General features: G+C 47.8%; 1 protein-coding gene across 1 annotated transcript; it reads left to right on the forward strand.

The window, feature by feature from the left end:
* Positions 1–14,265: 14,265 nt before the first annotated feature.
* Positions 14,266–15,213, forward strand: LOC309603951 (olfactory receptor 6E1-like; the record flags this gene model as incomplete). The annotated part of the gene is made up of 1 exon (XM_082338823.1): positions 14,266–15,213. One exon carries the CDS (start codon positions 14,266–14,268, stop codon positions 15,211–15,213), a length of 948 nt encoding a protein of 315 aa, XP_082194949.1.
* Positions 15,214–16,771: the final 1,558 nt, after the last annotated feature.

A 16,771-nucleotide genomic window follows, 5' to 3' on the forward strand; every position in this document is an offset into this window, starting at 1 on the left:
AAACTCAGAGGCAGAAAAATAAGGATGAGATTGGATACATCCCTGAAAGAGGAATTTGCATGCACCAGCTTGAAGAACCAATAAGTAACCCTGAAGAGACGCGTGGACAAAAGACAGTAGCCAATGAAATGGGCTTTGCTTGCTCGTGAACACTAAATCATATTATAAAAGGGATAGATTGTAAAAATAAAGGGTCTTCGCTTGTCTTCGCCTGAACTCATATGCGGAGTCCGTGTCTCATTCCCTTCAACTACCTACTCTCCAGCAGTGCCACCTTTGCCTTCATCTTCCTCTTGCTTAACCTCTCATCATCTCCTCTCCTCTCCTCTCCTCTCCTCTCCTCTCCTCTCCTCTCCTCTCCTCTCCGCTCCGCTCCGCTCCGCTCCGCTCCGCTCCTCTCCTCTCCTCATCTCTCTGGCCTTTCCCTTCAGAACCTCACAATCCCTGTCCTCCTTCTACATCCTGTGAGACATGAGTTAGGCTTAGGAGAGGGGTTGAAGATGAGGCGATTTGAGGGAAAGGATTAGGGTTTAGGCCTCAGGCATCTGGTGAGGGTTTCAGCTTTGGCATTAGTGTTCAGGGTAGGGCTAAGGATGAGAGCTCCAGGTTAGGTATTGGGCTTAGGTTTTAGGGAAAGGCTTAGGGTGAGCTGGGCAGTGCCAGCCCTGAGGGGCAAGGGTGTGTAGGTACTCTGCATGCTTCCATGCACGTGGTGACGAGAGGGAAACCTCAGCTGCTGATGACCAAAAGCATCATCATTCTGATGGGCTAGGGATTAGCACTGGGCACCTTGGCTCAACAGGGCACATCCGAGGGGCTACACGACACAGGACATCTCTGTCTCCTTTCTTTGTCATCCTGAAATCACTGCCTCTGATTTTCTGCTCTAATCAGCCCCCAGGGAGGCACGCTTCAATTTCCTGAAGCAGCTTCATCACCCACAGCCCTCAGCAGGCCCTACCAAACCTCCAAGACTCATTGTTCCTGCCATGGCCCTCCACGCTCAGTGACTTTCCCCTGGGAGTTTGTTAGTGTGCAGCAACCGTAATGAGTTTATTCTTGCATCTCAATTTCTACATGGTTGCAGAGGGACTTTTAGGAGAGACCGTCTCAAGGAAGGGTTTTGCTAAGTGTGGTGATGTTAACAAGCACATGATGGAACACAGGATCCTTTTTTTCTCAGTCGTAACTCAGTCATGCTTTGAATACTGACTGTAAAATGTTCCCACACAACACCCCAACTTCATTTGCTAGAGGTGGGCATGGGATCAGGAGGCACAGACAGCTAGGTAGATGTGACCACAGGAAGATGGGCGGGGAGATCACTAGAGACATGCGTTGGTGGCAAGGCTCTGGGCTGGAAATTTGGCCAAGAATAAGGCAAAGTTGATTTAATCTGCCAAACTGTCTCTTTAGCCAACTCGCTAATCGCGTGTATATTTAAACATTTCTTCTTTACCTGTCTAACATATGTCTTTTATGGTCATTGCTTGAGGAAGGTGAACCTTATTGGAGGCTTGGACTTGGCATACAGTTGAGGAGCTCGTTGAGTTTTTTAATTTGTATCATGTTTTACTTCTGTTGGTTCAAAATTGATGAGAATCCTGTGACTATTTACAGCCAAGTCTCAGGGTAAATCAGGTGTGAATTGGTGCAAAGGATTTGTAACATTCAGCTGCAGACTTCAATGTGGAAGTCTGATATAGGAAAAGATTGCAAGTCCCAGGTGGCCCCTGAGAGAAACGGTGGGGCTGGGGAGGTGGGGAGGAAAGTTGCCCATACAGTGGGGGACCTTGAGGATACAACTGTTGCTACCTCTCCAGATCTCCTTAGGAGACCCTCTGGATCAATATCAATTGGAGAAAGCTGCTATCACTTCTTCTGTAAAATGAAAAAATAATTCAATACCCCCTCAAAATGAAAAAAAAGCCACTTTTTATTGAGTTCTGACTGAAATCTTCCACTTTAAGTAGACTCCTGAAACCTCTCCAATTAGCTGTACAAGTCTTGAAGCCCTGAAGAAAATTATGGAGGAGATGTGCCTCATAGGGCTTTCTGCACTTTAATGAGCCCCTTGGTGGATTTGGTGCTGAGTCCATGAACCTCAGATACTGTGAGGAGGCTGAACAACCTCTCAAGGAATTAAAGTCAGAAGCAAACAGCAAAGTGCCTTGGAGCATTAATTGGCCCCACTGAGGGCCATTACAGACCTAACCTCTCCCTGGATTTGTTAGAGCAGAAAATTGGAGGCTGTGATTACAGGTAGACAAAGGCACTGTGCAGGTGGATCTGATGCTGAGTAAAACTTGATATATTTTGTCATGCCAAGCGGTCAGCCCTGGAAAGGGGGATCCTGTACCTCGTACTGGCTCAGGGCTCTTCCTGGAGCAGTGTGATGTGGGGTGGGCAATGCTGAGTGAAGGACAATGATACTGGACATCCCAGCCTCCCTGGGGCATGCAAGGAAGCAACGAGGCCCCAGTTCCATGAGATTAACATGTCTCCTTTCAGGCCTTGGTAGCAGAGACAACGGCCATAGCCAAGGGGACAAAGATCTGGAGGCTGTGGACACCAAACTTATTTCCTCACCTTGCACCCGCCACGGCATCTCCTTGCCTCTACTCATATCTCTTCTTCCTCCCTGTCTGTTCCTTGAAACACAAAGCTCTGGGCCGATCCAGGTTCCCTGTGGATGACCTCTAGGCACCATAACACTACCCTTCAAGGGACATTTCTTTCTCTTACTGTCCAAGATCAACTTGGTGATGCTTTTCCTTTCTCACGTGGTTTCCTACTACAAAGGAAAGCTCCATCATCTCTGAAAACACCCTGAAACTACCTGAAACTTGTACTTTCAGGCTACCCTTTTATTCCTGCACAAGTCTCCACCAGGACAAGGAAGCCTAGATCCTTCAGCCTTCCCACACAAGTCACATGCTTAATGCCCCCTAAACCCACCTTTGCAGGCATCCTCTGGACACTCTCCTGTTCCTCCCCACTCCTCAGAATGGAAAGCTCCACAGACTGTTACAGGTGTGGCCACACCAGCGCTGAATCGAGGGGGGTGATAACTCCTTGTGTCTGGGTGGTCATACTCCTCCTAAGGCAGCTCCATATGCAGCTGGCCTTATTTGTGGTGAGCCTTTACCAGTGGCTCATAGGGCATCCCTCATAATGCCCAGGGCCTTCTCCTCAGACTCACTCCTCAGCTGGTCCTCTCCCACTTTGCCCCTTCTCCTTGTAAAACTTGAGGAGGTTGCTGTTGGCCAAATCCCCAGGTATCTCAAGGTCCCCGTGCACTGAAGTTCCAGCACATCAGCATTTAAGGTATGTGTGCAGATGGCTCGTGCTGAGTCATGGTTCCTCTAACAAGACCACAACTTGAGTAGATGTAGGACAGTACAGGTAAGAAAAAGGAATACTAGTTGAGTGGAATTGATGATGAAGGTGGAAAGCGCCACTGTAACGATCTCAGAAACACCAAGGCCAAAGAAAGGAAATGCAGGGCCAATGAGGAAGTGGTGAAAAGGGGCTGGCTGTTTGTATTGGAGGGCATGAGGACTGTCCAAGAGAAGAACTTGAAAGGGGGAAAAGAGTGGAAAAGGGAGTGAAAAGTGAAGCAAAGGATATGGTCAGGACTGTTTCCCAGAATCACAGAACCACAGAACGTCTTGGGTTGGAAGTTACCTTTAAAGGCCATCTAGTTGCATCCCCCTGCCATGGGCAGGGACGTCTTCCACTAGATCAGGTTGCTCAAAGCTCTGTCCAACCTGACCCTGAACGAGGAATGGGGCACAGGAATGGTCCTCCCAGTTTGGTGACATCAACAGACCTGCTGATGGTTGCGTCCTCCAGGTCACCTTATAAAAGTGCACCTTATAAATTGCACAGGGCCCAGGAAAGACTTCTGTGCTACCCCACTTGTCAATGACCTGAGGTAGGGTATGACTTTGTAATCAATGGACATGAAGTAAATATAGCAGATGGAGAAGCCAAAAATGACAAAAGGAGTGGTGGACGTCAGTGGGGCCACTTAAGACCACGCCTGACAGCAAGGAGGTATTAGCCACGGTGGCCAGAAACCCACTGATCCATGGCCGAGCTGCCAGCTGCAGGCAGGATCTGACCCTCAACAGGGCTGCATATTGCAGCAGTCTGCAGATGGGCACATAGCGATCAGAGGAGATCACCTCCAAATGGAAATGGCTCTGTCCCCTGTCAGGAAGTTGGCCAGCAGCTTAGAAAGGATGGAGGAGCTGCAGCAGGCCTCCAGGCAGGACAAGTGTCCCAGGAAGAGGTACACAGGGGTGTGAAGGTGCTGGTCAACTACCACCAGCACAATCATGGAGAGGTTTGTAGCCAGGGTCATGGCGTGGAGCATCAGGAAGAGCAGGAGGAGAGTAACCTGCAGCCCATTGTGACTGCTGCATCCCAGGAGCACAGCTGTTTCATCCAGGCCATGCAAAGGCATCCTGCATGCTGTGGGGCAGTTTCGCAAGCATGCGCTCACTCCATAAGACTGCAAGGCACCGTAGGAAGCAGAAGCCAGGTGGGAAGGTGGAGCTGTGTTATCTGCTGGTGTGAGCACAGCCCTGAGTAGCACAGTTGGGAGTGACAGTTGGTCCTTACACCACTCACCGCCGTGTAGCATAGGACCTGCAGCAGGTGAGTTTGGGGCCTGGATGGTGTCACCTGTTGTCCTGAGACATATGTGAACACCCTGGTTATGTCCTCATTAAAGAGGAGCGCAAGCACGTCTCAGGACTCTGTGCATATCCAGAGGAGCAAGAGTGACAGCAATGGGGAGGCCTGAAGCATGCCTTGAAATCTTCAAACATCCCACCCATCTTCAGGAAGAGCAAAAAGGAAGGTCAAGGGAACTACAGGCTTGTCAGCCTCACATCCATCCCTGAGAAGATGATGGACCAGATCCTCCAGGAAGCCATTTCCAAGCACCTGAAGGCCAAGAATGGGATTGGGAAATGCCGACAAACTCAAGAATGGCAAATTGTGCCTGACCAACGTGAATGCCTTTTGCAATGACATGACAGGCTTTTTGGGTGAAGAGAGAGGGGGATGTAGTAGTCCTTGACAGCTTGGTGAAAAGGGATGACTGGAACCTCACAAAGTTCATCGAAGACTAATGCCTTGTTAATCTTGTCGCTGTGCTGGGACAACTCCATGTGCAGACCAGGCTGGGGATGACTGGCTGGAAGGCTGCTCTGCAGAAGAGGACTTGGGAGTCCATGTGGACAGCAAGCAGGACAGGATGGAGCAGTGTGCCCTTGGGACAAGGAATACCAGCCATAGCTTGGGCTGCATTAGCAAAATCAGAGCCATCAGGGAAAGGGAAGTGACCCTTCACCTCTACTTGGGGACTGCATCACAACTGATGTGTCTAGTATGGGTCTCCCCAGCACAAGAAAGACCCTCATAGACTGTGGATAGTCCAGCAGAGGCCAGAAAGATGGCTGGGGCCTGGAGCACATTATGTACCAGGAGAGGCTGAGAGCACCAGATTGGGGTTTTTCTGAGAAATCCTTCAGAGCCGAACACTGGAGTAAGGGCCCAGGGGAGACAGTGGTGTCTCAGCCAATGGAGATATTCCACATTTGTTGAGACAAGGCCCAGAGCCCCTGATCCAGCATGAGTTGTCTGAGAACGAGCTTGGAGTAGAGACCAATTTTTGCGGGAGCTACGGCACATCAGGTGTGGGTGTCAGTATGAAACTGATTTCTTCTTTGTCGTAATGGTGGTGGAGTTGGGTATCAGAGTTGTGCCTGCAGGCACCCCCCACTGCACTGAAGTCATTACAGCCCAATAAATTCTTCTTCCTTTTGAAAAAAGTCTTTCTATCTGTGAGCGTTTGTGCAACACTCAGAGCTCCCACTCAGTGGAACTTACTTTGGGATCCAATAGTTCCCCTGTGCACCAAAAAGAATCCTGGTGTGAGGACATCCTGCAGAGCTCACGCATGCCCCCAGCACAGCGTGAGTTCTTCTGCAAAAAACATTCCTGGGCTGGCATGTAGCACATGTTGTGGGCTGAGGAGCATCACAGCCCGTCTCCAAGGACAGACTGGCCAGGATCTCCTGGGACCATGCAGGAAGGTCGTGGTGACTGCTCGAAGCAGAGACAGGCACTGTGAGTAACTGCATGGGCTCAGAGAAGGGCACACAGAGAAAGCTCAAGGCCCAGCACAGAGGGACTGTGGCAGTGCCTGTGGGCTGACAGTGGGCAGAGCTGGGGACCGTTGGGTGAGAAGAGACCTCTTCAGCTGGGTCAGCAGAGCCCCACTGCCCCACATGCTCTCAAACACTACATGGACCGGGGTGCATTGAGGAGTGGTGAAATGTCACCCCAGAACAGGCCCCATGGCAGCCCTCTCTGCTTCCTCTGCAAGTAGACCCCTACTCGGCAGCCCCCCACCGCTGCCTGCCCATGCCCAACCCCAGTTGAATCCCACTTTGGTGTTTGCAGACAGCCGTGATGCAGGGTCTGGCAGCGTCTAGGCCAGGAGAGATTGCCCAGGTCTGGCCATGCCCCCTGCAGGCACTGAGCCCAGTAGGAGGATGGAGCTGGCCATGCAGCAAAGGTCCTTCCCTGGGCCTGGGGTGTACGGCCAGAGGTGGAAATGGACAGGGTACAGGGCTGGTTTGTTCCAAGTGCCCTGGGGGCAGCTTCCCCAGGGTGTCCAGGGACCACGGCACAGACTGGCTCATCTCTTGTCCACCTTTGATACCCTGTTTCCTTCTCCATGAGACCTGGCTCTGTACCACGATCGCTATTCTGAGTCTCCATTCACTGCCCAGACCTGGGCACATGGAGAATCGCCACCCTCTCCTCACACCTCCAGACTCCTTTCCAGAGGGAACAATATATGCCATCAGCCCTGGCATACATGTGGCAGTCTAAAGAGCTAACGGGCAGCTCATGCAGCACCTCCACAGCCCCTGGACACCAAGAAGGTAGCATTTACAACAGCATTTGTGTCTAATAGATTCCAGTTGTACTGTGAGCTTATGTAAGAGACTGAAGTGTTAAGAACAATTGTCTCAAAGCTTGCTTGTGTGTGTTTATCTGATAAGACCAGACAGTAGACCACTCTTTTGTGTGACAAGACCCAAGGGCAGACCACTCTTTGGCTTATCAAGTACCACCATCTGGCAAGGAAACTTTTGCAAACTTGCTGAAGCAGCAGGCCATTCTTTGGCTTATCAGGCAGCACCAAGAATAGGACACCAACTGGTATCTGGTCAGGCTGCTTGCCCCACCAGTAGCTGTGCATGTGTTGGGTACGTGATGTTGTCCTGGGTAACCAAATGGAAACGAGAGGGCAAACTCCCTCTCCAACACCAGATAAAAGACGGCACAACGAAACCTGAGTGTGGCCATCCACCACCGAAAAACTGAAGACAGGACCAACAGGATGCCGCTGGATCCATGGTGGTGACTTGTGGGATATCTGAAAAACCAAGGACATGTAGTGAGCAACCCAGACTCAGACTATGTGGACTTAATCTGCATTTAACACAAGAGGAATTCAAGGATGCTGCGAAGGTCGACTGCGGTTTGGAAGACATGAAACAAGCAGATTAAGAGGAAGAAACTATTGGCTTGCAATGTTGAAAACAAGATATGGGAGGAGCGGGCGGTGCGTGTGAACTATTGTTATGAACGAATCAGAATATTGCTAGCAGCGCATGAACAGTATATTGCCAACCATAGTTAACCAATTAGCGATAAGTTTATGCATGATTAGGAAGGCAAGAAACTATATTAACTAAGCTGTGTATGTAATAAACCGACATTTTGCTTGATCATATTGATCGTGTGCTGTGTCCGTGACTTCCGCGTCAGCAGGTGGCGCCCGAACAGGGACCCTCAGATCGGAGTCGGATTTTCTGACGAAACCGAGAACGGAGGGGGCAGAAGCCGGCCGAAGGTGAGTGCTGCCCCAGCACTCGGGAGACGCTAGCGCGAAAGGTGGAATCTCACCCTGATCAGGTGAGCGGCCCGGGAGGAGATGGGGGCTACCATGACAAAAGAAGAGTCAGCGGTGTTTAAGCTCCTCCAACATATCCTCTCAACGAGAGGTATAAGTTATGACTCGTCTACTCTGAAAGCATTATTGCTCTGGGCAAAAGGAAAGGATTTGATCCCCACGGTTGGAGTTGCCTTTGATGCTATGACATGGCAGAAAATAGGGGCAGAACTGTGGGAAGAAATAAGTAAAGGATCCAAAGAGGCGAGCAAATTCCCCACTGTGTGGAGACTGATTAATGAAACTTTAAAAAGCATGGGGGAGGAGCGGCAAGTCGCTGCATCGGCATTCGCGGCTTTGACTCCAGGGGGCGGGCCCACCTCTGCACCAGTATGTTGTTTTCGGGTCCGACAATCCCTGCAGCGACCCCAGCCCGCGTTGCAGGAGGGGTCCGGATCCTAGCAGGGACTGCAACTGCAGCTCCCACCACCACCGAAGTGCAGTCACCAGAAAAAAACGCTGCGGAGGCTACTCCGCCATCGCCCGATGTACCACAGTCAGACCACCCTCCGAGTTACGATGAGGCCGATCCACCAAATCGACCTCCCTCACCGGTGGCGACCACCTCACTTTACCCTCCTTTGCCACCAGGTGGCGAAGAGGAGGAGGAAAACAATGGTGTGCTAGAGGAGAAAGCTGAATTACAGGAATTGATAAAAAGACTAGAGACTTTAGAAGCGCGATTGGCGGCCCCGCCAGAAAACCCACCAACGTCACTGTCCGCATTATACCCAGGACGGTCAGCACCCGACGTTTTTGCTCCAACTAGGACACCGGTGGAAACTGGTGCTTTTCCGTCTTTGCCACCACAACAACCATTGGGGGCGGGGCGTATTCGGGCAAGGGATGTTGGTGGGAGGAGTTGGGGATCCGTCAATGCGATGGAAAGGTGTTATCCGAGATGCCATAATAGAGGGACAGGTGTTACCCATGGCTTTTCCTGTTGTAGTTGATAATAACGGGAGAGGTGTATGGGAAGCACTGGACTGGAAAATACTGAAAGAAGCGAAAAGTGCTGTGACTCAATATGGTTTAAAATCACCATATACTCAATCTATATTACAGCACATTTTTTCAGCACAGTTATTAACTCCTTATGATTCTAGAATGATTGTCCAGATGCTATTACCACCATCGCAACAATTACAATTTTTCCAACATTGGCAAACTGCCTGCGATAGGGCAGCTTCAATACCTCGACAACAAGGCGATCCGTTATTCGGAATCCAGGCTCAAATGTTAATGGGCGCAGGGCCTTTTACGCAACCTGATTGGCAAGCGCAGTTTGCTACCGAGGCATTGCAATTGAGTCAGGAGTTAGCTTATAAAGCTCTTATTAACGTGCATGATGAGAAAATTAGACCTGCTTTTACCGCTGTAAGGCAGGGACCCACTGAATCGTACGGCAAGTTTATTGATCGTTTGCACGCTGCAATTATGGCTCATCCAGATATGGATGAGGGAATGAAAGTAAAGTTCTTAGATATGCTTGCTTTTGATAACACTAATGAAAAAACAAAAAGAGCACTCAGTGTGTTGCCAAGAGGATCCAGCACAGGACAGTTGCTAGAGGCTGCTGAGCGAATGTTAGAACAAGAAAAGGCTGCGGTTATGGCCGCAGCTGTAGGTGCAGCAGTGAAGCCGTTGGTATCAAAAAAGCAAGGGGGAAAAAAGGACAAGAAGTGCTTTAATTGTGGAAAACTAGGCCATTTTAAAAAAGAATGTAGGAGTCCAATTAATACTGAGGGTTGGAAAGAAAAATGGTGTACGAATTGTAAAAAAGATAATCACGACACCCAAGAATGTCGAAAATCGGGAAACATGGCGCGGAGCGCGCCACACCCACGCATGAAGACACAAGTGCAGGGTGCTTGGACCGCTGCGCAGCCGCCACAGCCGGTAGCGCCAGAGTGGACCTGGCAACAGCAGTAGACATAACCTTAACAACGTCTGAGGTTAAATTAATTGATTCAGATCAACAAGGACCTCTAGGGCATGGGTTGAGTGCATTGCTCATAGGCCGTTCTTCAATATCACGAAAAGGTATATTTATAGTACCAGGACTCATCGATGCGGATTTCTGCGGAACCATAAAGATTATGGTATATACCTTAACGCCACCACTTACAATACCAGCACAGTCTAAAATAGCTCAATTAATACCATTTCATGCGTGTGTCCCTAAAGCGCATTCAATTGTACGTGGGCATGGAGGTTTTGGATCCACAGGAGTACCAAATGTGTTATTAGCAATAGATATTGCCAAGGGAAAACCTGAAGAAAGGGTAACATTAAGACATCCTAAGGGACAATCTGTAGTACTGTCAATGTTAATTGACATGGGGGCAGATATAACTATTGTCCCTATCACAAAATGGCTTCGTAATTGGCCACTGGTACCTGCAGCTACCAGTGTTGTGGGAGTCGGGGGGGCACAATGCACGATGATTAGCAAATTACTGATAGCATTCAATTTTGAAGACGGTGCCACTGTTACCACAAGGCCATATGTAATGCACTTGCCTGTAGCTCTTATAGGTCAGGATATATTATCCCAAATGGGAGCCAAACTTGTAACCCAGCATTTTTAGGAGCGGCCATGGTTGAGCAGCACATCTTAAAACTCACCTGGACTACGACAACGCCAGTGTGGGTAGACCAGTGGCCGCTGAAACAGGAGAGGCTGCATATTTTACAAAATTTAGTTAAAGAACAGTTAGAAGCAGGTCACATTGTGCCTTCCACAAGCCCTTGGAACACACCCGTTTTTACCATCCCGAAAATCTGGAAAATGGCGATAGTTGCATGATTTACGAGCGGTGAATGCTGTAATGCAAAATATGGGGGCATTACAGCCAGGATTACCCTCCCCTGTGATGATCCCAGAAAATTGGGACTTACTCATCATTGATTTGAAGGATTGTTTTTTTACTATTCCTTTGCATCCTGAAGATGCAGAAAAATTTGCATTTACAGTACCATCAATCAATAAACAGGAACCAGCAAAAAGATACCATTGGGTGGTACTACCTCAAGGAATGAAAAACTCACCTGCTCTGTGTCAAAATTTTGTAGCATGGGCCTTACAACCATTCCGAATGAAACATCCATTTTTACTAGTTTTTCACTATATGGATGATATCTTAATTGCTGGAGAAAAAATGGATGTGGAAGGAACTTTACAAAGGTTAATAGAAACCTTAGAATCGAAAGGTCTTAAAATTGCTCCAGAAAAGGTACAACGACAAAATCCATGGCAATCTTTAGGATGGACAATTACTGGGAGCACAGTCAGACCACAGAAGATCATACTCAAAACAGACATTAAGACGCTCTCAGATGTTCAAAAACTAATGGGAGATTTACAGTGGGTAAGGTCAGTTAGTGGAATAACTAATGATGATCTAGCTCCCTTGATGCCTCTGTTGGGAACCTCAACCAGAGCCAATGAACGACGAAGCCTGATGAAGGAACAAGAGCAGGCATTGGATCACATTATAAAAAAGGTTTTGACAACAGTTGTACAAAGAAAAATTAGTGATTTGCCTTTGCAATTTTTAATTGTTAACTCATCACCCAACCGAGAACACTTAATAGGACTGATAATCCAAATAGATAGCCCACACATCAACATTTTAGAGTGGGTATTTTGATCCTATCAGCCAAAAAATACCGTCTGTACACGGATTGAACTATTAGCTAATATGATCATCAAAGGCAGAAGAAGGATTTGTGATCTGACAGGACAAGAACCTGAAACCCTGTTTGTACCTATAGCACAGAATTATTTAGATTGGCTTTTAGCAACATCAGAAATGTTTCAAATCGCTTTAGCTGAATATCCAGGTACTGTAACCAATAACTATCCTTCCACGAAAATTTTGCCGCTTTTACAAAATCAGGACTTTGAAGACATCCCTTATAGATCAGAAGTACCAGTTGAAGGGCTTACAGTATTTACAGATGCTGGTAGAAAATTGAAACGAGCTGCTATTGCTTGGTATGACAATAATCAATGGAATCATCAACTTCTTACAGGTCATACCGCCGACTCTTTACAAACCCTCGAGCTGAGAGCGGTGTTACGGGCCTTTCAACGCTGGCCCGACAAACCTCTAAAGGTAATTTCAGATTCGCTCTACGTAGTAGGAACGGTACAGCGCCTGGAATGCTCTATGATCAAATCACTGAAGAATAACACCTTATATATGTTATTAATGCAACTTTTATTTTTATTGAATCAACACACTAAACACTATTTTGTGACACATATTCGTAGCCATCAATTTGATCAAGGCTTGTCGACTGGAAACAACATAGCCGACAAGTTGGTTGCTACCATCCGGAAAAATCAAAATATTAACCTGTTTGAGCAGGCCCGTTTATCTCATGAATTTTCACATCAATCTGCAAAAGTATTGGCGAAACAATTTGATTTAAAACTATCAGATGCCCGAGGCATCGTCCAATCCTGTCCTGCCTGCCAAAAATCAGGATTCGGTATAGGTCTTGGGGTCAACCCTCGAGGTCTGGGAGCCCTACAATTATGGCAAATGGATGTCACCCACATCACAGAGTTTGGACGGCAAAAATATGTACACGTCAGCATTGATACTTACTCGCCTGCAATCTGGGCCACTGCTCAAACAGGGGAAACAGGCAAACATGTTGTAAAACATGTGTGTGCAGCCATCGCTGCTTTGGGGATTCCTCAAGAGATAAAAACAGATAATGGCCCTGCATATATCTCTAAAGCATTCGAACATTTCTGCCACTTGTGGGGCATTCGCAGAATCACAGGCATACCACGCTCTCCTACAGGACAGGCGATCGTAGAACGCGCACATGCTACGTTAAAATCGCTGTTGCAAAAACAAAAGGGGGGAGAAATAGCCCCTGCTGAACGTCTTGCAAAAGCGATTTACGTTTTAAATTATTTACGGTTAACAGGGTACCGTGAATCTCCTCCAATTGTTATACACCATATGTCATTTCAATCGGGAATACAGAAGATCGATTCAGTCTCGGTAAAAGTACGATACCGTGACTTAAAAACTGGAGAATGGGAGGGTCCTGCAGAAATTAAGATGACAGGTCGAGGATATGTTTGTGTTTTGACAGACGAAGGTCCGAGGTGGGTGCCTAGCCGCTGGGTGAAACCATGGAGAGAAGAGTCGGGACCACAGCAGGAGTTACCATGATATGTTTTCTCACGTCATTCCTCTCCATCATTGGTAGTGGTCACTCATGGATTTCAGTACAACCACGTACAAATGTTTGGGTAACTCTAGCTAATAAAACAGGGCAAGATTCAATCTGTTTAGCGGCAGCAAATGCAGGCAACCCATTTATGACATGTTTAGTGGGGACTCCGATTGGCGGTAAAGAGTGGGAGTATGTTTGTAACTCCTCCACCATCAGGCATGCACGCAGAGATATAGCTAACGACGTCAATGATTTTGAATATTAAAAACCAAACCCACAGATCTTGAAGAAGTATTGAAAAATATTCAAAGGATTGTAAGTCAGATTTAGATTTCTGGACAACAGAAAAAACAACTGTAGAAAGACTAGCTTTTTAGGTTTTAATTCATGGTTAGCTGGGTTAGGCATTTCAGGTTGGGGAAAAGATCTAATTATCCATGGGTTTATATTATTATTGGGATTATTATTATTAACTATACTTATATTAAGATGTGTTTTTAAATATTTCATGAAAGCCGTGGAGCGTATGATGAATGGAGTCTGGATTGCTCAAAAACAAAAAGGGGGATTTGTGGGATATCTGAAAAGCCAAGGAGATGTAGTGAGCAACCCAGACTCAGACTATGTGGACTTAATCTGCATTTAACGCAAGAGGAATTCAAGGATGCTGTGAAGGTCGACTGCGGTTTGGAAGACATGAAACAAGCAGATTAAGAGGAAGAAACTATTGGCTTGCAATGTTGAAAACAAGATATGGGAGAAGCGGGCGGTGCGTGTGAACTATTGTTATGAACGAATCAGAATATCGCTAGTAGCGCATGAACAGCATATCGCCAAACATAGTTAACCAATTAACGATAAGTTTATGCATGATTAGGAAGGCAAGAAACTATATTAACTAAGCTGTGTATGTAATAAACCGACATTCTGCTTGATCATATTGATCGTGTGCTGTGTCCGTGACTTCCGTGTCAGCAGCCATCTTCCTGTCTCGGCAGGATGAACTGAAATTCAGCATGGGAGCAGAAAATGAAACTGCAGTTACTGAGTTCATCCTAGAGGGTTTCTCAGGGCTTGATCAAAGCCTACAGCTATTTCTCTCTCTGCTCCTTCTGCTCATATACCTGACAACAGTGATGGGGAACGCAACCATCATTTTCCTCGTGTGTGTGGATCACCGCCTGCAAACCCCCATGTACTTTTTCATCAGCAATCTGGCCTTCCTGGAAATCTGGTTCACATCCTCCACAAGCATCAAATTGTTTGTGATCCTGAGTTCTGGTAGGAGAATGATCTCACTAAGCAGCTGCTTTGCCCAGTCCTGTTTCTATTTTGCCCTGGGCTGTACAGAGATGGTTCTACTTGTCGTCATGTCCTTTGACCGCTACGTTGCCATCTGCCAGCCTTTGCGTTATGCTGCCATCATGAAGCCTCAGCTCTGCATCCACCTTGTTGCTGCTGCTTGGGTCATAGGCATCACAGCCTTCAGTTACCGTCTGGTCCTCCTCTACAAGCTGACTTTCTGTGGTTTGAATAAGATCCACCATTTTTTTTGTGACAACTCCCTATTGTTCACATTGTCCTGCTCTGACCCCAGCCTGCTTTGGAAAACAGACTCTGTTTTATTATCCTTTATCATACTGGGTTCCTTATGTTTAACTCTGGCATTTTACATGGTCATCCTTTTCTGCATTCTGCACCTGCCAGCAGCCGCTGGGAGGAAAAAAGCTTTTACTACGTGTTCTTCCCACCTCACCACCTTGGCCATTGCATATGGGAGCTGCATTGCTCTCTATGTGCGTCCTTCCAGAGATGTTTCCTTGGAGACAAACAGAATTGTGGCTTTGCTGAACACTGTCCTGTACCCAGTCTTAAATCCATTCATCTACAGTCTTAGAAACAAGACTGTGCTACTGGCCCTGAACGAAGCCATTGCCCGTGTAACAGCACAGCTTTTCCCCTAAACCTAATGCATTTCTGGACATAATTCCAATGAGCTGCTATGTTAAATATGCTAAATAATACCAGTGCATAGGTGTGTAACTTCAGGATGCCTCAGGAGTTGCATGTTCTTGTTGGGTTGTCTTAGGTTAAGTGATAGAAGCTCATCTGCACACACAAAGAAGGCACTACTGATGGCAGGAGGAGTAACTCAGTTAACACCCTGCCCCAGCTGCTCCCAGAGCCATCACAGGAGAGCCACCAGCTCATCAAGAGCCCATCTCCACAAAGCGAGAAGAGCACAGAGGCACCGTGGCAGGTGGGAACCCAGATGACGGGCTCCTGAGGAAGGGACATCTTGTCCCAGCTCCTTCCAGGGCTGCCCTGGGAGAGCCATCAGCCCCGTTGTCCAGGTGTGAAACCCACCAAGAGGAGTCACTGCGAGCAGCTCTCTGGATCACCATTTGGACTAAGGGAATTGTTGCCTAGGGGCGTAGGACACATTATGGGACGGAGGGGAAGAGCATTTTTGGATTGCACAGGACTTTTATTATGGGAAGTGTAGGGGAGGACCCTGACCAGTGCAGTCTGTCCTGTCTTCTCATTAAGCTTAATTTCTAGCTCATTCCTGTGAGGGGGAATCTCTCTTCTGCGTGAACACATGAGCGCAGGGGGGTGAGTGCAGCAACTGGAGAAGGACCAGGGGCTCAGGCAGCCCGTATGTCATTAGTGCCAGCAACTGAGAGACCAGAGTGACTGGACTTAAGAGTTTGTGTGTGTGTGTGTGTGTGTGTGACTGGGGTGGTCTGTAGCAGCATCTGGAACGGGGCTGCGGCCTCAGGGGGCTCATATGTCCAGGTGCGTGCAACTGGGGAGGCTGGTATCCAGGGCATCTACTGAGGAGACTGAGCGTCTGAGCCCAGCTGCTGGAGGGATCCACCCTGTAAAAGGTATATATATATAGAACAGAACAGAACAGAGCAGAGCAGAGCAGAGCAGAATAGAACAGAATAGAACAGAATAGTTCAGTTGGAAGGGACCTACAAGGATCATCTAGTCCAAATCCCTGGCCACTTCAGGTCTGACCAAAAGGTAAATCATGTTATCAGCTCACTATATAAGCTGGAGGGAGTTGGCCAGGGGGCAGCGATTGCTGTTCAGGGACGGTCTGGGCATCGGTCAGCAGGTGGTGATTGTGCATCACTTGTTTTATATATTCTTTTATTATTGTTGTTGTTGTTATTATTATTATTATTATTTTTAATTATTATTTCCCCTTCCTCTGCGGTCATATTAAACTGTCTTTATCTCAACCCACGGGTTTTACTTTCTTTTTCTGATTCTCTCCCCCATCCCACTGTGGGAGGGAGGGTGAGCAAGCGGCTGGGTGGTGCTTAGTTGCCGACTGGGGTTAAACCACAACATCCCCTCTTTTGAGCCCCTCGTTATACTGCACCCCAGGGTGCGGTTTGCCCTCTTGGCTGCCAGGGCACACTGCTGACTCCTGTTGAGCCCCCTGCCAGCCAGCACCCCCAGATCCCTCTCTGCAGGGCTGCTCTCCAGCCACTCCCCTCCCAGTCT

Source organism: Platalea leucorodia (assembly GCF_965183815.1).
Source record: "Platalea leucorodia genome assembly, contig: HAP1_HAP1_SCAFFOLD_268, whole genome shotgun sequence".
Lineage (NCBI taxonomy): Eukaryota > Metazoa > Chordata > Aves > Pelecaniformes > Threskiornithidae > Platalea > Platalea leucorodia.